General features: G+C 50.1%; 1 protein-coding gene across 4 annotated transcripts in view; it reads left to right on the top strand.

The window, feature by feature from the left end:
* mast2 (microtubule associated serine/threonine kinase 2) overlaps nt 1–23,022 on the top strand; it is a 143,927-nt gene that overhangs the window by 19,708 nt on the left and 101,197 nt on the right. For all 4 annotated transcript variants that reach the window (XM_061240473.1, XM_061240471.1, XM_061240472.1 and 1 more), the window contains exons 2-3: nt 9,204–9,351; nt 12,328–12,470. In XM_061240473.1, coding sequence (XP_061096457.1) covers nt 9,204–9,351; nt 12,328–12,470 — 291 coding nt within the window. The remainder of the gene's footprint in view (nt 1–9,203; nt 9,352–12,327; nt 12,471–23,022) is intronic.

Below are 23,022 nucleotides of genomic sequence, written 5' to 3'. Positions count from 1 at the left end.
CGGCTGGCTCCAGCGCCGGAGGAAACGGCGGCTCCAGGTCTCGGGACGGTCCCTCGGAGATGCAACAATAGCAGCTGTGAATCGCATTAGCGTTAGCGGCGGCGCGTAAATAACCCTTATCTCCGCGCCCAGCGCCGTGCTGCTTGCACATTAGGCTAATTTCCCTGCTCTAATGTGCTCTGTGAGGTGCTTTACATGCTAATGTGCGGCGTCTGGGCCCGGCGGAGCGGCGGCGGGAGGGGGCGCTCAGCGGGGGGCTAATGAGAGCGGCTCCCAGACGCTACGCTGTTGTCCGTGGAGACCTCGCTCCCCTCCCCTCTCCGCTCCGCTCGTCGTTGCCTGCTTGCATTGGGAGGATAAGGGCCAGGTACAGATGGGATTCAGTGTTCGTCCTGCAATGTGAAAGGGGAACTTTTCGTGGGTTGAGAAGGGCCGTTGCTTTCTCTGCTTTCAGTGTTGGGCCGCATGCCTAAAAAATGACCCAAGAGACGGATAGCAATGTTCTCTGCCTGTGGGCCCCTGCCTCTCGTTCTGTCCTCTCTGTCAGTATAAATCTCCATTTATTCCCCCCCTTGATGTGAATCGCAGTTTTTTGGCGGCAGGCCTCTCCGGGGGAGGGAGAGGAGGGGGGGGGGGATGATGTCGTTGGGGCGGCTGGCGACTGCGGCGCTGCTGAAAGAGGAGAGGGGTGCTGAGGCGGCATCGCGTGACGGGACCGGGGGATTGCGTTTCGGATGCCGCGCAGGGGGGGCGGGGGGGGGGGAGCGGTGCCGGGACGATGAGGCGCTATCCGGCCTCGTATTCTGGACGGCCTCCACACCCTCCCCCCCCCCCCCCCCTCTGTGGCCCTCCTTGGCTGGCGCGCGCTCGCTGGGAGGCTGCTGTAGCGTAGCGCACGCTAGCCAAAGGCCCCGCGCTAATGAAAGCATTAGTCACCGCGGACAGCGCTGCAGCGGGCGCCTGGCTCCGGGCTGCCTCTGAACCCCGTGTCATTACCGTGCGAAAGGGCACGGCTGCCCCCCCCACCGGCGGACCAGGACCGGGGCTTCTGCAGCCATGGCAACGCCTTCAACCGTCCACACGGCTCAAGATAAATCCAAGATGCTGCTCTTCCACTCCGATTTCACAATCTGGCATCTGACTTCATTGCAGTGCACATGCAGGGCACCTGGGCCCGCCCGCTGAACGTAGCTGTGTATTAGTGTCTTATGGGAGCGGCCAACGCACTTCTGTATCCTTTCATAAAGGATCCAACACAAAGTGCTGCTGAATATTTGCGGAAGGGTGCAGCAGTCTTACTGTGTGTATTCTTTCTACCCCCTCCTTCCTACACAAGGCTGTCCTCAACCAGAGACTGTCCTCAACCTGTACTGTTCTGGATAAGCCTCCCTGTCTCCGTCTCTCTCTTTCTCTCATTTCTCCCTCCATCTCCCCCTCTCTCTCTTTCTCTCCACCCATCTCACTCTCCCTCTCCTTTTTCTTCCCCCTTCTCCCTCGCTCTCCCCCTCTTCCTCTCTATCTCTCGCTCTCTCTCCCCCACCCCCTCATTCTCTCTTCCCCACCCCCCTCTCTCCCCTACCCCCCCTCTCTCTCTCACCCTCTCTTTCTCTCTCTTCCTCCGCTCCATCAGATAGCATCGATAGCTCCACACGTCAGATCTCGCTGGGGCCTCCGTCTCTCCGCCCCCCCCTCCCCGCCGCATTCCGTCTCGCAGCTGCAGAGAGACAGACGCACGGACAGACAGACGGATGTGGCGTCTGCGTGCGAACGGGCGGGCGGAGGGGACACGTGGCTGATAAACGGCAGTCCCCGCCCACCCCTGCGCCTCCCCTCCCACTCAGATCAGAGCAAAGCCCTGGCTTATGCACGTGTGCACAGCGCACAAGGACAGTCCTGTCTGTGGGAAGCCTGCAGATTCCAGCAGAGCAAATATCACGGAGGGAAGGAGAAATGTTTTAGAGGACATGCAGTGCCTGTCTAAACCTTTTTTTAAATTTTTTATGACAGAATAGATTTATGGGTGATTTATGTAAATGTGTCTGCCCCAGGCTAAGGGAACAGCTGATACAGACAAAGAACAGAGAGAGCGCGCTGTGAGAAAGTGCGGCTCAACCACTTCTCAACTCTGAGTGACCCAGCGGGGATTGTGCTGTGAGAGGCAGAGTCAGCACAGAGCCCCCCACGGCACAGAAATATTAATAAGTGCCTCTTCAGCGGTGCCTGTGGATATGGGGGCGTTCAGCGAGCTTATTTTCCTTATCCGCGCAGATCGGCCCGCTCAGGACGCTGTTCCATATGTGGTGGATTTAGAGGGGTGCCGCAGGGTGCAGTGTGGGGGCGTAGGATGGGTCTCTGGGTCTTTACTGCCCAGTGGGATTATCATATGGAGGCCGTCCGGATTTCTGCCTGATTCATTTCCCATATAATCCCTCTAATAAGATGGATAGTCTCTCTGGGAGGGCGTGAACCACCCCACACTGTACAGACATGATCACCAGTCTCATTCTCTGAAACGAATACACATGCGCACGCACACACACTCACACTGACGCAAATACACACACACACACACGCACAGACACACATGCACACACACACACACACACACACACACACACACACGCTTGCATGCACTGATGCGCATGCACACACTCACACAGGCACCCACACACACTGACACAAGCACTGACACGGAGGAAACGCATGTGAACACAGGGAGAACTCCACGCAGAGAGTGCTGTCCGTGACACATCCTTCAGCGTCACTCACAGAGGGAGACTTTCACTCGGCCGCAATGCTGTTCCTCTGGGCCGTCTGCGCATCCAGCCCAGTGACTGCGCAGATTGGAGGGCACACGCGCTCCTCTGCGCTTTCCTCTGCCATGCGAGGCTCCACGCGCTCCTCTGCGCTCCTCTGCGCTCCTCTACCATGCGAGGCTCTGATGATGCGATCCCTACGGGGAGGGTAATAATCTGGGATGAGACCTGCGGTAAATAAAAGCGGGTTTTTCGGCGAGAGTTGGGTGGGGTGCTGAAAGGCCTGGAATTACATGAGCGTCTCCGTGCGCTCTCTGAAGATTAGGCGCCCCCTGTCACTCACAATCTCTCTCAGTCAGACAAAATGGCCGTGCTCCATTTCGGCAGAATGCTGATTTACGAGGCGGCGTTTTCAGGCAGGAAGTGGAGCAGCTCATATTTGTATGCGGCACGGAACGCTGCCTGCAAAGGTACCTTAAATCAGACTCTTTTTTGAAGACAATGTCAGATGTGTACTTAGCCGTGTAGCATATCCCATAAATCTTTCCAGGGCTCATTAAGACAACAATGGCCAATGTTGCTGCTGCAACATGGACACATGAAGTGGTTTGCAATGTAGTGGATCACCTGTAATGTAGTTGTGCCTAAAAAATACATTACAATTTTAACATGCTCGTCTTTTGGATAATGCGTAATAGGATGGATGCTTCTTGACTCACTGAGCTTTCCATGAGCCTAGATGGTTAATCCCAATAATGGTATTAGCCCACATAGCTATGTGTTGTGCCTTAGCCAGTAAACTGTTTGAATATGCATGTGCTCAACTGATCAGGAAAACCTGTCATTTACCAAAGAAATGTAGAAATGATTTTACTGCGCAACGGAGCCTGCTAGCTAAAGACTCTTTATTTAGGTGTCCGACAGTAAGCTTCTCAAATGTGATGTGTGCATGTGCACTGGTGTGGTTGCAGCCTTGTGTCTGCCTGGGCAGGAGGCAGTAAGCGGGAGCGTTTTGAAAGAGGTGTGGATATGTTATCGCTGTGGCAGGTTGGGCTGCCCATCCCACCAGTCTGGAGAGGCACTGCGCCCCCTCCCCCTGTGAGTCCACCCCATGATGAAAACCCTGTTTCTGCTGCTCTTACAACACATCTGGAAAACGTCTCCAGCAAACTGCGAATGCACACGCTCTTACACTAACTTTGAAGTGCACACACACACACACACACACACACACACACACACACACACACATACACACAGACACATGCGCACACACACACACACACACACACACACACACACATACACACAGACACACACACACACACACACACATACACACAGACACACAGACACACACACACACACATGTACAGTGCAGCGGTGGAGTGATTTGTGTCTGGTGTGAGAGCACTGGAAAGGTCTGTACTTTCCCAGTGGAGCACACTGGTCCAGCTGTGCTGGAGGGCTGCAGTGCTGGACCTCATGCAGCCCTGGTCAAGCACTCAGCACAGCGAGGCTGTCCTGCACACAGTTCCTCTTCCCACGTCTCCTCCTCACACGCAACGCACACCTGCCACAGACCAGCCCCTCGCCCCCTCTCTTCCGAACCGGACATATTGGGAAGTCATTAGAGCCTGTTACATAACTGCTACGTAACCCCCAGAAGAGAGGCTTGGGCCTCTGTCAGAGATACTGTAATAAAACGGTCCAGTGAGAGATTGGTGGTCTCATATTTGAACAGGAAAGTTTTATTTTTATTTCCTCCTCTCATGAATCCAAAGCCAGCACATGGAGAGAGTAAGACAGGGCGGAGGGGCGTAGGTACAGCCTGGAGTGCGAGGCTCTTAATCCCTTTGCAAGCTGCCCGTGTGAGGGACTCAGGAAGACTCGGGGCCATTCATCAGCGGCTCCCTGCGAGTGAATGGAGAAAGCCCAACAGGAAGCGGCTGTAAGCGGATCTCCTGAAAACAAAGGGCCGGGTCCGTGAGGGAGGCTTGTGTGCTCCGTTTCTCAGCCCTCCCTCAAGTGCGGCGTGATGACTGTTTTCCAGTGTCTGTGGCGGTGTCTCAGAGGGGGAAGCCAAAACTGTGACTGAAGAGCTGGTCCAGCTGCGCCCCGCCCCGGCCTCCAAACCCTCTCATTATCAGCCGTTTAAGCCCCGAAGCCCCGTGCAAATGCTGCTGCTGCTGCTGCTGCTGCTTTATCCCAGGCTGTGGACTTTGGAGCGGTCACACTCTGCTCACCTGGCCTGAGCAAACAGACAGGAGGCCGGCCCGGGTGCCCTTGGAGAGCGCGGGCCGTGTTTACTGAACACACACGCTGCACGCGGTGGACTCCGCCCGTCACTGACCCCAGCCGGGGAGTTGGTGCGGCATGAGGCAGCGCCGGCCTGATGCGCCCTCAACACTGCGAATGTTCGCTAATGTTCGCCAATATATTCAAACCTGTTTTTTTTTGGTTTGGCAAGCATCTTACCTAATGTTCGCCAATATATTTAAACGTTTTTTTTGGTTTGGCAAGCATCTTACCTAATGTTCGCCAATATATTTAAATGTTTTTTTTTTCCGGCAAGCATGTTAGCTAATGTTCATTAATACATTAAGAACGTTTTCAGTTCGCCAAATATGTTAGCTCACATTCTTCAATATATTCAAACCTTTTTTTGTTCGCCATGAATCTTGGCTAACTTCAATCAAAAATGTGCACTTTAATCAATGTAGTGTCTTACTTGAAAAAAAAAAAAAAAAAAAACCCCAGGTAAGCAGCTTATCAGCTAGCTAGCATTATTAGATTACATTAGTTATTTAGCTGGTGCTTTTATCCAAAGCAATGGCTTTTATCTAGTCATGCACCTTAGCCACTACACTACAGCCTGCCCTTCATCTTTTAACGGTAACCGCTTACTGCTAACATAGCGTAGTTCACATCGAGCGTTCGCTGTCTTTAACGTTTCCGTTTGTAACGCACACTTCTGGGGTGCGGCCCCTCGGGAAGGAGGGTGGGGAAGCGGGGCGTTTTGGGCCGAGCACGGGGACAGCCGGCAGGAGCGGGCCCCCGTGTATAATTGGTACGTACGGGCACATAAATCTGTCTGGGCCCCGTTTCCCCCGGGGGGAGGAGCCGCGCGGATTCCGCCGGCCCTGACTGGCGTGATGGATGGGGGGACGTGGCGGGATGGGCGCTGTGTAAATAACGCCCCTCTGCGGCGGGAGGGAGGGGGAAAGGGACCTACCTTTACTTATTCCCCCCCCCTCAGTGATTTAAGAGGAGCGGCAGGCCCGGCTTTTGTGCTGCCCCTGCGGTTTGAACATGCAGAGCGTATGCTAACGAAGGCAGCGCCGCGCCGCGCCGCTGATGGATTCCCGCGCGCCGGCTTCCTTTTACGCCGCTGCCGCGTCTGAGAGCTGTCCCTCCTCCCTTCTGCTTGGGTCAGCAAATGGCTCTGTGTGTTTTATAGCGTGTCATCAACCGCCCATTAAACACACGGTTTGTGGCAGTACATTTGGTGCGCATAAAATGCCATTGGTAAATGTAGAGGAAGAATAATGATGAACCTGGATGTGTCAGGGATTGATGAATGCACCATTGTTTCTGCGAATGCATAATGCAGCAGTGACCTTCTATAGTGCTTAACATGATGGCAGTCTTGAACGAATTCTTGACACTGTTCGAAAACAAAAAACACACTGGCTTCTGAGGGCATCTTTATGGATGTGCTGCTTCAGTGGGGCTGTGCTTCTTCAGTGGGGCTGTGCTGCTTCAGTGTGTCTGTGCTGCTTCAGTGGGGCTGTGTTGGTGGTAGTAGCCTCCATTCACTCATGCACCGGGACCTGGAAGGGCATCACAGTGGCTAATTGGTATGCATCGGTTGACTTATAAAGCAATTAGAGAGCTGGGAAAGGCTGGAGGATAAGGCCCTTAATTATAATTTGCCCATATTTACTCTGGAGCGAGAGCATTAGCGTCCCATCTATAAAAGCTTTGGGCTTTAGTTGGGATTGTCTAGATCAGGAGTTAAGTGCATGACAGTGAGTGTGGGTTAGGGTTAGGGTTAGGGTGAGCCCTGTGTGCACACTGTGTGTCTGTGTGTGCTACTAACACAGGGTTGGAGGATAAAAACCGTGCATGCGTGCCTGCATCTTTCTGTGTGCGCGTCTGCTGTCTCTAACTACTATTAGTGGCTCTAAAGGCAGGCAGGTTTGGCTTAGCCTCCTGGCTGGTGTTCCAGTGTGCACTGTTTTTTATTATTTATTGTTATTTTTTGGAATTTGGCAGAAGCTCTTATCCAGAGCGACGTACAGTCTAAGCAGGAGACAATTCTCCCCTGGAGCAATGCAGGGTTAAGGGCCTAGCTCAAGAGCCCACTGGGGGGGGCAGGGGGACGTGGGGGCAATGGTACAGCTGAGAGAATGGGGATGGGGCTGCAACTTAATGTTCCCCACCCCCTCCTGCCACACTGTTGCGGTCTGCCCAATCAGCACCCCCATGTGGAGTCGGGGATGGGAGGGGGGGAGCTCAGACAGGCGGCGGGGAGGCGCGAGGGAAACCGCAAGCCCCCCGTGCCAGAACCCAACCACATCACTGCTGTCAAATCATCTGAGAGCGCACAGTCACTCCAAACCTCAGCCCAGAGCAGGGCGGTCTCACTGTGTGATGTATACCATGCACCACACTGGATTACACTACATCATACTGCACCACACTTCATTGTACTGAACCGCACTGGACCGCACTGCACCCCCCCATCCTATGCCATACTGCACCATACTGCACCATCCTGTGCCATACTGCACCATACTGCACCATCCTGTGCCATACTGCACCATACTGCCCCATCCTATGCCATACTGCACCATACTGCCCCATCCTACGCCATACTGCCCCATCCTATGCCATACTGCACCATACTGCCCCATCCTATGCCATACTGCACCATCATCCTCTGCCATACTGCACCATCCTATGCCATACTGCACCATCCTGTGCCATACTGCACCATCCTGTGCCATACTGCACCATTCTGTGCCATACTGCACCATTCTGTGCCATACTCCACCCATCCTATGCCGTACTGCACCATCCTATGCCATACTGCACCATCCTGTGCCATACTGTGCCATCCTGCACCATCCTGTGCCATCCTGCACCATCCTGCACCATCCTGCACCATACTGCACCATCCTGCACCATCCCATGCATACTGCAGTACATTTCTGTATTTTTTTCGGCTCACTCGCAGAGCTTGTCACACAGGAGCAGAGTACATGTAACTCTCCATTTGCCATGTAGCTTGTCTCTGGAAGCTAATGTAATGCTAATGTGATGTGACTCCCGGACAGCTTAACGAGATTGTGAAGCGAATAGCACCTGAGTTTGACCCCCCCTTCCCGCACATAGTCAGGGAGGACACGGCACTCGCTCCTCGACCCTGAAAGAGTCCTGGCCCGTGAGCGTCCTCCCTGACGGGGTGGGGTTGCGTGTCCTGTCTCTGTCACGTAACAGCGCTCGCTCTCTCCTGAGCGCAGCTCCCCGAGCCGCTCTGCTCATACCCTGCGTCTCAGCTGCTGCAGGCGGACGCTCCTGGAACATGTAGGCGTTTATCGGGAGGGGCGCCCGCGATTTCGCTCAAAAATGCGTGAGGTACGACCTTCTGGGTGGATCTGGGCCTGTGGAAGGTTCCGGAAAAGGATGACCTCAGGAGTGCTGGGCTGGATTAGTTTAGGAGTGTGTGTGCTGTATGTGTTAACTGTGCCTCAATAGGGAGGTGTGAGTGTGAGGGAGGGGGGTGCGGTCACAGGACAGGTTAACCAGCCTCCCCATCTCCCCTTCCCTTATAGCCCAAAAAAACCTGCAGAGTCACCGGCACATTGTACAGACGCAGTGTGAGTATGATTGATTTCCTTGGCCTGAGCCGTCATGGCCGCTGATTCCAGTGAGTGAGTGGGTGATTGACTGTCGGAAATGGAAAAAGGGGCCCCGCTCGGCGGCGCTGTAATGTGACCTCGGCCCCAGGGCTGCCCGCTGGCCCGTTTGATCTGGGGTTCAGGCGGCGCATGCTGTGGTCGTGTTATTGCAGACTGGGTTTCTTGGCGGTCCTGTTGGTTTTGCTTGGCCGGTGGCCTGCAGGCTCGTGTGTTCGGTCGCTCCTCATGACTTAAGAGTAACACTCTTGCTGTGCGGTGGAGGTGTGTACAGCTCAGCCTGTGTTCCTGGCCGGGGTGCGTCTTCTCGTCCCGACTTCGCTGTGGGAGAGTAACACTCTGTGCGGTGGTGGTGTGTCGTGAAAGGCTGAGTTTGTGGCTGGTGTGTGTGACCGCTCTCCTCCTGACTTCACTGGAGGTGTAACACATTCGCTGTGCGGTGGAGGTGTGTAGCCAGGCTGTATTCCTGGCCAGTGTGTGTGACTCTCTCTCTCTCTCTCTCTCCCTCTCCCTCCTCCTGCAGAAGGAGTTTGCGGCGCCTCCTCCCCTGCTGTTCCGGAAGCTCAGTAACCCGGACCTGTCTCCGGCGGCGGGGAAGACCAAGCTGCAGCGGCAGCTGAGCCAGGACGACACCCGCGCACGCCGCAGCAGCATGGCCAGCGGGCTGACCGGTGAGCACACACACCCAGGGCCTCCTTTCATATCAATAAAGAAGTATATTGAGACAAATCTACTTTAATTATAAACCCTACTATCCTATTGCCTTGCACCCTGGTCGACGTGCGTATCTCTATATTACTTCACTGTTACAGACAGGCACACACACACACACACACACACACACACACACACACGTGTACACAGGCACAAATGCATACACACACAGACACACACACACATACACATATGTATGCATACACACACACACACACACACATGCATTCACTCATGCACTCATGCATGCACACACATTCGGGTACAGTTCAAATAAATAGCAGTGCGTTAAAAAAAGTGAATAGAGTGCAAATATATTTCTATAGCTTTTAGTTCCATATTTCAAATGTAGTGGAAACATTACACATTCAATTCAAAGAAACGGAATATTAATCTGTTCAAAAAAATGGCAGCGTCAACACTTACTGTATAAACTGAATACATTTTTAACGACTTAACTTCACTTTAAATTATTGAACTAATATTTAGTTGCATAACCATTGTTTTTGATAACTGCTGCGTTGCATCAGGTCAACTAACTTCTGGCACCTAGAAAACAAGTATTTCAGCCCAGGATGAACAAACTACATTCCCCAGTTCCTGTGATTTTTTTGTGTTTTGCTTCAGAAACTGAATTTTTTGTGTCACCCCACAAGTTTTCAATGGGGTTGAGGTTGGGGGATTGAGCTGGCCACTCCATTACCTCAATCCTTTTCGTCTGGAACCAAGATGTTCCTCGCTTACTTGTGGGTTTGGGGTCGTTGTCTTGTTGAAACACCCATTTCAGGGGCATTTCCTCTTCAGCATATGGCAACATAATCTCTTCAAGTATTTTGATGTATTCAAACTGATCCATGATCCCTGGTATACGAACCCAACACCGTAGTATGAAAAACATCCCCATACCATGATTTTTGCACCAACATTCTTCACTGTCTTCACAGTGTACTGTGGCTTGAATTCAGTACCCGGGGTTGTCTGACGTTCTGTCGACGACCACTAGACCCGAAAAGAACAATTTTACTCTCATCAGTCCACAGAATGTTTCGCCATTTCTCTTTGGCCAATGGATGCGTTCCTTGGCAAATTTTTACCGATTCTGCACGTCATTTTTTTAACAATGGTGCTTTTTGTGGGCTTCTCGCTGATAGTTTAGCTTCGATCAAACGTCTTCTGACTGTAACAGCACTTACAGGTAATTGTAGATCATCTTTGATCTTTCTGGAGCTGAAGAATGGCTGAATCTTTGCCATTCTGACTATTCTTCGGAGTTCGAAACATGAAACATTTGCTTCCCTTCTTCCTTAAGAAAGGACCAAAGGACTCACTGACACTCACTGACACTCACTGACACTCACTGACACTCACTGCACACTGGTATACGCTCACACACAAACACACTCATCCATGGCTGCTCTCACCCATACTTGCCCAATTTCAACTCTACATACACACCATTCTCACACTTGCACATGCACCCACCTGGACATGCAAATACCTGTACATACTCCAGCACACATGCAAATGCCTGTCTGCACACACAGACACACACATACTGAAGCACCAGGCATGCTGAATGAAACTTAGTCTGTTTCAAAAGTGTGTTACATCAGTAACAAATGAACAGGCACGTGTTGCCGTATGCTTGTTATCCGCTGCACTGTATGCACTGTGTACCGCGTGCGCTGTACTATGTGTACCTCATGCTCTGCGCTGTGTGTACTATGTGTACCGCATGCTCTGCGCTGTGTGTACTATGTGTACCGCATGCTCTGCGCTGTATGTACTATGTGTACTGCGTGCTCTGCGCTGTGTGTACTGTGTACTGCGTGCTCTGCGCTGTATGTACCATGTGTACTGCATCCTCGGCGCTGCGTACTATGTGTACCGCGTGCTCTGCGCTGTGTGTGCCATGTGTACCACGTGCTCTGTGCTGTGTGTACTATGTGTACCGCGTGCTCTGCGCTGTGTATACTATATGTACTGCGTGCGCTGTCACTCTCTCTTGGCTCCGCTTCCTGTGCTGACAGAAGCCTCATAGCTGGAATGCCTCCCCGGCTCATGAGCGCTCTGCCTCTGTCAGCTCTCAGTGCGCTAAATCACAGCCAGGGGACATAACACAGCCCTAATGCCCCTCCTCATCACCATCACCAGCCCAGCTCTGTCACAGGCCTCTCAGATGGAGGTCCTGCTAATGCGGAACTGAATCTTTTATGAAGGGCTTCGGGGAATGAATGGGCTCAGTGTTTTAGAGGGAGATTTGAGCTGTTAATGCCCTGCGTTTGGGGAAGCCACAGATTGCCCTTTCACCTTGGCACGTGTCACCGCTCCATTCACTGGTCTAACAGTAGATGGGTCCTCTGTTCCTGACAGGTTTTAGATCCACACTGTGCCTGCAGCAGGGGCTCATTGCCATATTATGATTGTGTGTATTAGCATTAGACATGAAGTCACAAGGCTGAATGCGTGTGTGAATCCTTTGTGTGCATGTTATATGTGTAGGGGTTTTTTGTGTATGTATGTATGTATGTATGTATGTATGTACGTATGTGTGTGTGCTGGCATGTGTATGAATGTTTTTGTGTGTGTTTCTGTGTTTGTATGTATATAAATACTTTTTGTGTGTGTTTGCTTGTGTATGGAAGCTTTTATGTATCAGTGTGTGTGTGTTTGCATGTTTATGAACATTTTTTTCTATGTATGTGTATGCATGTGTGTACCGGTATGCATGTGTGTATATGTGTGTGTATGAAAGGTTTTGTGTGTGTGTGTGTGTGTGTGTGTGTGTGTGTTTGCATGCTTATGACAGTTTTTGCGTGTGGGTATGTGAGTTTGTTGTGAGAGAGAGGGTTATCACCCTGACTTGGCTCTGTGACTTTGTCGTGAGAGAGAGGGACCTCATCCTGACCTGGCTCTGTGCTTCCTCTCTCCAGGGAAGCAGCTCTTGCCCCTGTCCAGCAGCATGCACAGTGGGGTCAGCCAGCTGGCCTGGCAACAGCCCGGGGAGCCCAACAACATGGTGCGCATGAGGAACCAGGCCCTGGGCCAATCAGCACCCTCGCTTACTGCAGGACTGGTGAGTCCCCGCCCCCGCACTGCTGCACTTTACCTGCACTGAAACAGTCTGCCAATAAGCAATGCAGCTGTAACACGCACACACACACTTACACACACATTATAGGGCTACTGCTTTCATTTTAAGACATACTGCTTTTACAGCGTGTCCACACATACTGCACACACACACACACACACACACACACACACACACACACATACCATGCACATACACACATTCTTTCACTTATACACACACATTCACTCTCACTCACTCACTCGCATATACACATACACACATTCTCCAGACACACATTGCATCACACACAAGATACATGCACACACTAGTACGTACAGGCACTTCTCAGCAGATTCATAATAACAGCATCTGTTTCTGGAGTCACAGGCATAGTCTCAAATGTCACCGCTTGCATGTATCAACGTATCGCTGACTTGGAGAAACGTTCTCTTATGTAAGCCTGTTCAGCCCAATGGTGTCGCATACTGTATAAATTCCACTGCAGAAACGGCGTTTCTGGAAAAACACTGGGACAAAAAAAAAAACTTTAAAAAAAAGTCTTGCATTGTGGCTTCATGTGAAGCAGTGTGGCACAGTTAATGAGCTGGTCCAGTGAGTGACGCAGTCATGCTGCATCTTTAATACTGACACAGTTAATGAGCTGGTCCAGTGAGTGACGCAGTCATGCTGTGTCTTTAATACTGACACAGTTAATGAGCTGGTCCAGTGAGTGACGCAGTCGTGCTGCATCTTTAATACTGACACAGTTAATGAGCTGGTCCAGTGAGTGACGCAGTCGTGCTGTATCTTTAATACTGACACAGTTAATGAGCTGGTCCAGTGAGTGACGCAGTCGTGCTGCATCTTTAATACTGACACAGTTAATGAGCTGGTCCAGTGAGTGATGCAGTCATGCTGCATCTTTAATACTTTAATACTATCGCTGAGGGCTTATATTGTACATTATACTTATATTGTACATATTGTACATTTACTCCAGCTCACCTCAGCACATTGTGATTGCGCTGTTAATCGGATACTGATCTGAATGTACGTCAGAAGGGCGCTTGGAGCGTCAACTTAAGTATATCCCATACATTTCAGTGAAATTCAAATAATCGAACAAAACGATCTTGAATACAGGCAACGTGCTGCGGAGAAGATCCGAGCAGCACAAGCAGTGCAGTGGAGGCCTCCGTTTGGGGTGTAACGGGCCAGTAATTATGGAGTGAGGAAAGTGTCCGTGTCTGGCCTCCAAAGACGTGGATTCTGCAGTTCGTGCACGAGCGCCAGCTCCCTGGAGCTTGATGAGTGTCGGAGCGCTCTGAAGCCGGCTGCTGGAGCGGAAGGTGTCTGATCGAGCGGGCTGTGACTCACCTCCGGGCTGACTGACAGAGGGAAAGCGTTGCTGCGCTGTGTCGCCTCATTGAAATGTATTGCAGTGCAGCAGCTCCTCCGGCTGTACATATTTGGTACTGCAGCTCCGGGATTGCCGTGGCGCTCTTAGAAATCACAACAGATATACGTAGATACAAGTGCTTTACTGCACTGAGCAGACACGCACACAAACGGTTTTTATTTGTTTTTGCAGTGCACCCTCCTGAAATACTTTGTTAGCTTTATTCAGTCAGGGGGACAGCAGAGCGGGTTGCAAGTAGAGATTGAATGAACGTGCAGAAATCGCCATGGTTGGGCATCAAATCCCTGCTGCATGGGGATTCATTTCTGGAGTGGGTCTCGACTGTCCCTCATATCGTGACCCACACAAGTCTCCCTGTGCTACCAGGGTGAACAGGCTAACTTGAATAGCACCCCAGTGATTACTCTGTTATAGGGCTACAGCTTTCATTTCTTGGCATACTGCTTCTATTTTGAAACATACACACTGCTTTCGTTTTCATTTTAAAGCATACTGCTTTTACAATGTGTGCCCAGGCAGGTCACAGTTCACATTCAGAGTACTGGACGTGTCTGGGTAAACAAACTAGTCATACGCAGTTTCAGTAGTTGCCAGTGCCAAACTCTCATTTGTCTGCAAAACAGTGCCAAGGTGGCAAGCAGCCTGCCTTAAAAAACACACCGCCTACATGCTTCAGCTATAATTCATAGATAATGTGTTTTACTTTTTAAATGAGGTTTCGTTGCTCTCCCACAGAGTCATTTCTTTAATTGGAATGATTACTCCGCTTCCCACTAATGTTGTGGCACGAGGGTGAGCTCGCCTGTCTGTCCCACTAGATGGCAGCATTGCTTCAGGCTGAAGCTGCGGATGTTTACCGATAATCTTTCCCTATGAAAAGCGTAGCAGAAATGCATTAATGGCAATATGGGGGTTTCCATCTGTAGCAAATGAGTAATAATGCTGCTATATAAAGGACAGATTGATTTTCGCTGGGAGTGCAGAAAAAGGCATCATCCCTTCTTTTTCCTCTGAAACTAACCTCCCTCTAACATGTGCCTGTTTATATAAGCCACTTCAAATGGATATGAGACTGTTCAAGAGTGAAAGGAAAATGGGCCCTTTTATATTTCATGAGGTGAGAAACGCCAGAATGATAAGTAGTCACAAGACTGTTTAAAATGGCTCATGCTGTGTGAATACTTCATAATCCCACACTAATACACATATGATGAACAGGAACCTTTCTGTCCACTGGGACCTCCACATCACTTTTTTTTCAAACCCTTTTTAGTTTCATCTGTTCACGCTCTGTGGTCTTCATTTCTCAGTGACTGATTCATTTTCCTGTGGAGAATTTATTTTTAGGTTAGTGCTTGTGGGAGCACTAACCTGGCTTTGAAAGGTTTCTAGACTTAAACTAGCCCAGACCAAAACCCCATTGTCTCACAATAATCAGATCCCCATCCATATGAGATGAGAGCAAGAGCAAATGTCTGGCTCGAAGGCTGAACGTTTTGGAGTGCATGAGTTACTTTTCCAGCTCATTTGAGATTGGACACGTGGATCTGGCGCTAGTGCAGGGAAGCAGAGGCCCTCCGTAAAGGAGTGAGTCTCCAGCAGATGGCACTTGTCCTCTTCCCTGCCCTGATGGCCCAGGCTGTAGAGGTGCACAGTGATGTCAGACACATTCTCAAAGCTGTAGTGCTAATGTGGTGTAGCCAGCAGCAGTCCTCCCTGGGGCAGCGGAGGGCCCTGTACTCGATCTGTAGACTGCACACTGTGCACTGCACGCTCTGCTCAGTACAGTACAGGAGAGGAGGGCCCTATGCTCGGGCTGTGCACTGCAGACTCCACTCAGTACAGTACAGGAGAGGAGGGCCCTGTACTTGATTTGTACACTGTACACTGCACGCTCTGCTCAGTACAGTACAGGGCCCCCCGCCCTGTACTCGAGCTGTGCGCTGTACACTGTACACGGCACGCTCTGCTTAGTACAGTACAGGAGCGGACGGCCCTATAGTCGAGCCGTACACTGTACGCTGTACACTCCACTCAGTACAGCACAAGGGAGGAGGGCCTGATGCTCGAGCTGTACACTGTACGCTGTACACTCTACACTCTAGACTCCACTCAGTACGGTGCGGTCAGGCCCTGTGGGTGTGATTTGAGCTACAGGCTCCTGCTAGGGCTGCCGTTTCCACGCTCTTTCCCTCCAGCAGCTGGAAACACCCGGTGTTGTGAGCTGATGTGGAACAGGAGGCTGTCTCTGTCTCTCTCCGTCTGAAGTCTGCCAGGACTCTGGAGCTCACTCCAGGAGGCTGGGGGAGAAGTGTCGTATTTGTTTCAGAATTATCAGAACAAGCTGAGCAGTGCATTTTCAGAGCCCGTTCAGGGAAATTAAAGTTCAAATGTTTTTCCGTTTCTGAAATGTTACACTCATCTCTGGAGTGGGGGAGTGGTGGGGGAGGAGGCTAGTGTATAGTTATTACCATATTGTGAAATTTGCATGCAATTTGCATTTACGCACTAAAAAATGAAAGTCTTTGCATGAACGTGCGTAGACGTTAAGGGGAATGCTATTGGCCCGTCCTGGAATATGTATTTTGCTTCCTCATTAAAATACATGCAGACGGTCACAGGAGACTGACGTTGCCTTTGAAACAGCTGGTGGTCAGGAAGGAGAAGCTGCCTCCCTCTGAACTTGTGGGTGAATTTCCATCCTTTTTCTTTTACAAATTTGTACTTTTCTGCAGTACTGTGCAGCCCGGGAGCTGGAAAGGTCAAGCACTTGTAAATGAAGTGAGGCTGTTTCTTCCCCTGATGTGGGTTTTCGGGGAGTGTTATTCAGCCCTTTATTTCTAGTGGTGTGCCTGGGTGTGTTTCTCAGGCCTGCTGAATGCATTACTCGCCCTTTCAGGGGCAAGCCTTTGTCAGCCCTGCTCATTTGGCTGAAGTGCACAGCTGCTCCCAAAAGGAAGGAGAAAGCAATTAAGTCTGGGAGGCCCTGCTTTTACATGGAGAAATGGAAACGAGTGCTTGTAACCAGATAGAAGGCACACATGCATGTACATGTAACCAGATAGAATGCACACAGCTCGTGCACACATGCATGTACATGTAACCAGATAGAAGGCAAACATGCATATGCATGCGCGGAAGTCCATTAAACGTCAGGTTGCTTTGAAAAGGTGCCAGAAGAACAGGGTGGGCACTTTAGACTTTTCCATTTCTGTGCCAGGAAAGCGCAGGCCTGGGATGTGCCGCTGGAAGAGGAGAGAGAAAGATGGAGAGGCACTTTGTTTTTAGCGACAGCTGCATTCATTTGCAGTGCGCCATCACCCTCCAGGGGTTTCCGTAGATTGGGAAAGGCGTGAAGTGTTATGATTGACACCGCGCCCGTCTCAATGTGTAAGGCGCGTGAAGCTGTAACAGTGCGAAATATGAAACAATATCGTAACGGCATCTCGGAAAGGCACTGCCTAACCATGTGAAACACCCCATCACGGAAAGGTCTAGAACGCTTCAGGGGATCGGCAGTTAAGAGCTATAAAATATATAAGGCATAAAGCCGTAAACCTAGACCTCATAGACAGTTTAACATGTCTACAACCCGGAGCAGGGAATAGCTGTATTTCTGTCCATAAGTGAGTGCCAGTCCACCTGCTGTTAATGCTCAAACCAAAGTGCAGTTTAAAGGGTCTAAAAACCTTTTTGCGCATCTTGCTTAACAACCTCTCCTCTCTGAAGAGATCACTGTGTTCTCTGTGAAATGTACACAAGCGCATATAAAGCATAATTACTCTGAAGGACCTCAAACACAGATCCCAGTCCTTGAGTGGTCAAGCCAGCTGCTGTGGCAGAGATGATGCGAGTGTGGACTAACCTTTTCAACCCTGAAAGATCAGGTATACCTCTGGGCGTGAAAGTCCTGGGACAAGGGGCACCACTCGCACAACCTCAAAACAGATGACTCGGTGGCAAAAAACAAACAAAAACCAGACAAAACAAAGTAAAAAAACATTCCTCTCTACTTCCCTCAGACTGCCTTTCTTCAGCCTGCCGTATCTATCTGTGGGGATGCTGTTTGTAGTTGTTAAAGGGGCAGGGTGCGGTCGTGGTGTTCCGCTGTCCGGTGAGTCAGATACAGGCTGCACAGGTCCCGTGCGCTGGGGAAAGTGAGCCGGCAGGCAGACGGCTGGATCAGCAGCTCTTCCGCTGATCTGGTTCCGTAAAGGGAAGGGCTCCAGCAGCCCAGAGGACACTGTCTGTGGCTCACGTCGCTCACATTAAGTCCAGCCATGAGACTGCATACACGGGTCCCTCCAGCACAGCCATTTTATTCAGTTAATAAACTGGATCAGACAATGTGCGTGGGTAATCACAGTCTAATTTTCTTATTAGGTTTTTAGCAAAGTTCAATATTAATTTCAGGCTGGAGTGATTACACTGTGCGCTTGTTTGATGCTTACTTTTCCTTTGCAAATTTGACTCAGTAATTCAGCCAGATGGAAAAGGGCGTAAATCATGTTTTGTCAAATAAATTGGTTGTTTTTATGTGGTTTCCTTGAGCAATTTGCAACCCACACCCCGTGCCTTTGGAATGCAGAGTGGAAAATGAAACCAAACGATGATACCTTCCCTCTGCTTTTTTGGACATGCGTTTTCCAGCACATTTTTTTTTCCATGCTCTGTTGGCCTATTTTCTCCAAATAGGCCTGTACTCTATATTTAGTGTTACACAGCCTGGAAATGAGTGGTGGGCTTTGTTTTTTTGGGCCATGAAAACTCGAGAGCTGGGCATCAGGAAATTAGCATAATGGATATGGACAAAAGTCTAATGATGACAGCTGTTAAATATTCATGATTTCATTCCCTTTTGATGTCCATTTGAACAATGCGGTATCACAGATTCTGAATGTGGCTAAATCACTCATGGGATGTAGCTAAAATAATTATTAATTTAACTAATTCATAATTTATAATGGCATGGATTGGTTTCCAGCATTTTAATCAATTTTATTTTATTTTTTTACATTGTGTCAGGAAAGAGCCACTTTTGTTTACAACTATGTTGCCAATGTAGTTTCTGGTTCTGTTGTTGCAATGCTCGCTGTGCAACAACAGAACTGCGAACTTCAGGTATTCTTATAAACCTTCAGTCGACAGCACAGGTAGAAAGCCCGAGGTGACAGAAGGAATGCAGCGTTTTAAGGTTTTCTCATTCTTGTGTGAGTTTATTTCTCAGTACCTTCCACACGTGTCATTAGCGCCTTCCCCCAGGTGTTCTCTGTGCGAGGCACAGGTGGGGGATGCGCTTGTTAAATTACCCTCCAGCTGTCCCTCTCCAATGAGCTTACCCCGCTGCTCTCTCATCCTCCGCCCCCGGCCCTCTCCCCCGTGAAGCCCGCAGCAGCCAGAGAGGTCTGTAGCCCCGGTGCTGTGCGTTCACATTGACCCCGTCTCTTTCTCCCCTGTGATTAGCTGTTGAAATTTGGCTTATTGTGTTGGCAGGCTGTCCATCACTTTTGCCACCCTGCATATTTTCCACCTCATTGCTATGCTGTGGATGAATATTCTCTAGAATTTTCTTGTCATAAGTTCCTCCAGAAATCAAGTGTCAAGGGGAGTGGAACGCCGTTTGAGTCCTAAACCACAGTAATCGCATTGGGCTGAACTCCACGCATCTATGCAGCAAAATGCATCGCAAAGCTCATAGCCAGCACATTTTTAACATTAAGTTATTTAGCTAGTTAGTTTGACTAAGTTTTGCTTATACTCACATGTGTGTGTTCAGTAATTGAGTCATTCACATGCTATCAGGTTTGAACCTTTAATGTATGCAATCTAGATGTGACTGGCTGGTTCCAGTTTTTCAAATAATCTGTTTATAGCATGTATAATGAAGATCCCACAACATCAGCAGTTTGAGATACTCAAACCTCCCCATCTGTCAACAATCATTCCACGCTAAAAGTAACTTGGATCACAGTCCTTCCCCATTCTGATCTTTGGTCTGAACAACAAGTGAACCTCTTGACCATATCTGTATGCGTTCTGCATTGGATTGCTGTCATATGATTGGCTGATTAGATATTGTAGAAGTTAGCATTAGTGTCTTTAATTTTTGCATGTTTAATGTATGTTATGGCATCCTCCGCTCATTCCACCCCCTTGGTGAAACCTGCTTGACTGATTCCAGATAGCAGTTACATGCATATGAAAAATTAAAGCCTTCTGCTTAAGATCGCTGCACATTTCGAACACAAAGGATAATGTTATTCTTGGCTGCCGGCAACTCATCGAGTGATGTGGTTAGTCCCCCCCCGTAAGAAAATGACACAGTCGGGTTAAGACTTTAACTGAAACTCTCCGCTTTTCTGCGAGCTCACTAATCTGCTTTTGCCCTTTGAAGGCGCCGGCCATAAAGAAGAGCAGAATGTGTTTGAAGTGCCTTGTCCTCGAGGCTGAGAGACCGTGAATCCGACTCGCTGGTCGCAGCTCGGCATTAACCACCATGCGTAAAACGTGGTTTCCACATGGTCACCGCCGCTGGTCTGAACGATGACATCATCTCCAGACACAGTTTTATTCCCTGCTGCATGAGCTCACTCTGTGGAGGCGTGGCTAATGCACCTTGCCCGATTGGCCATTTTCCCTGTGAAAACGGCCAATCGGGCAGGAGTCTGCTCTTTCCTGTCCTCGGGTGGGTGCGCTGGTGTTCTGGCAGGCTTGTAGTCGGGGCGAGTGTCGGAGAGCGGGGGACTCGGATGCCGTCGAGTTTAAGATCCGCTCTGTAGTTGTGGAGTGTCTATGTGGAGACAGGCTTGTGCAGCATTACGACCTCTGACCCTCCTCCCACTTCCCTCACTCTGATGTCGTCATAGTGAATGTGGGGGAGAAGCCGAGTTAAAGGTGCAATAGGTAATTTTAGACTTCTAACGGTCAAGAGAGGAATAGCAGCAACAAACACCTTCTCTGTAAACGCGCTGACGTTGAAACGCCATTGGCTGTGGCAATTAGAACCAACTAATGAGCTCAAATTATTGTACAGTTATGCAATATTTTGGTACAGAGTGTCAGGCTGTCAACTGTATATTTTGAAACCTGAATTTAGGGACTATAAACACAGGCAGAGGGTGAGTCCACATGTCGGTGAGCCTTTTTCAATGATAGGAAGGGATTTACAATGGTCTTGTAACAATGTTTTAACACCAAAATCTTACCTATTGTACCTTTAATGTCTCTCTCCTCCACGCACGTTGTTGAGTATGACCCAAATATGGGAAGGTCTCGCGTCACGGTGGGAATGTGCTCGGATTAGAGCCTCTGCAACCGTAGCTGAAATCCGTCCATCTCTCCCTCCTAATCTGGGGCCTTGAACCCAAACCCTGGTCTGTTCCGTCTCCACCGAATAATCAGTGAACGCGATTATCGCCGCTTCGGCTAACCGTCGAGTCGCACCCTGTTTATTGTGTGCGTATTCGAGAGATGGTTTCATTCTGAGTGGGTGGGGGTGGGTAGCTGGGAAAAACCTTAGCACAGAGCTCTTTGTTTTCGTTTGAGTCAAACCCTCTCTGGAAAAACAAGCTGTAAAATAGCATCTGTGCTTTGGTCTAGACGGGAGATTTGACTGTGTCTCAGCTGAGCTGATGATGAGGACTGCGCTTCACATCATCAAAGAAAAGCTTTTGTCTCAGGTGCTGCGTGCAGAGTGTGGAGGAAGTTATTGTTCGTAGATTTTGTTTACAGTTCTGAAATAGCATTTCATACCTAACATTGGTAGTCATTGGATGCTCCTATTAAGGGCAGAATTACCTCGGCTACAAGCTACATTTGATATCGTATCTTGTTTTTTTGTTTCAAGCCCTGCAATTGACAAGTATTTTGAATAACCTGGCCTTAAGGTAAGACTTAAATTAAGTGTGAATGAATCTGTAATCTCATATTAAAGCAGAATAAAAGTGTTGTGCCCCTCAAACTACCACGGGCCTTGAATTTCCTTGCGAGTAGTTAGTGGATGAAGAGACATCTCTTCCCCTTGGCGTGAGAGCGGGATCAGGCTGTTCACCTGCTGAACACTCATTGGCCAGGATGGTCGGAGCCAATCTGTCCCCGGCTGGCGGGGCCCGAGGCGGGCGGACCCGCACTGTGACCGGCGGTCTGTGGAGCTGCATGGGGCGCTGCTGAGGAGGGACCGGGGCCGGGACGGGAGCCTTGCAGCTGTACCTGTGCCTCTGTTTTGGGGCCCACGCCTGCCCATCTGCTGCTCTGGAGATTAACTAAACCCCAGCTCTCTCCACCATGCGGTGTGGGGAAGTGGTGGAAGAGAAAGGGGTGGAATAGGAGACTGGGACCGGGAGGCAGAAGATGGTCTCGCGACCGCACCCTGCGTGCCACTTAGTGGGAGGAAGAGCCTTCCTTTAATGGCCCGCTGGCTGCAGTCGCCCGTGGTTTTTTTTTACCGTGTTTTTGAGCCCAAACCTGAAACAGAAGGCCTGAATGTGACACGTGAGCATGCTTAATGAAACCGCCTCATCTCGAACACGGACTCTGTTAGATTGATGTCACGCCTCCCTGGTCACATCTGCCTTGACCTACTTCCTCGAGCTGTCTCTCCGCATGCCGCCCGTCTTCAGCCCAAACGGGCTCCGGCTCGTAACGTGCTGAAATGGAGTCCTTCCTTCCTGCGTGGTGTGAAGGTGGTTTACCGCAGGGGCAGGGGAGCTCGACATGCCCAGCCATGCGTAACCATGCGGGGGCGAAGCCCTGGAGTCGGTCGCAGAGCCGGAATGGTTCCCTTCATCAGGAGTGAGGCTGGCTGTGCAGCTCGTCTCGGAAACTGCACTGCTTGGTATTGGCTGGGTTCTTAAGCCCTTCCTCCTCAGCTGTCATATGTTGCCTGTGCACCAGGGTGACCCAGCCTTACGTTTGCTGGCCGCAGTGAACCATGGCCCGATTGACACACCCCAATGCCATTCCATCTTGTTGCCAAGGCGTCCAGGAGATCATATCTATTTCTGCATGGAATGCGGACAGGGACAAAAGACAGGCAGGGTTTCCTTGGCAACTGTCAGGGCCGACACAAATGTGTTTTCTCTGAGAATTCATTCGCTGTTTTTACCATTATTAACTCTGAAGGCGCCTCTGTCA

This window comes from Conger conger, chromosome 4 (assembly GCF_963514075.1).
Source record: "Conger conger chromosome 4, fConCon1.1, whole genome shotgun sequence".
Classification (NCBI taxonomy): domain Eukaryota; kingdom Metazoa; phylum Chordata; class Actinopteri; order Anguilliformes; family Congridae; genus Conger; species Conger conger.
The sequence above is the reverse complement of the archived record's forward strand: the minus strand, read 5'-3'. Positions and strand labels throughout refer to the sequence as shown.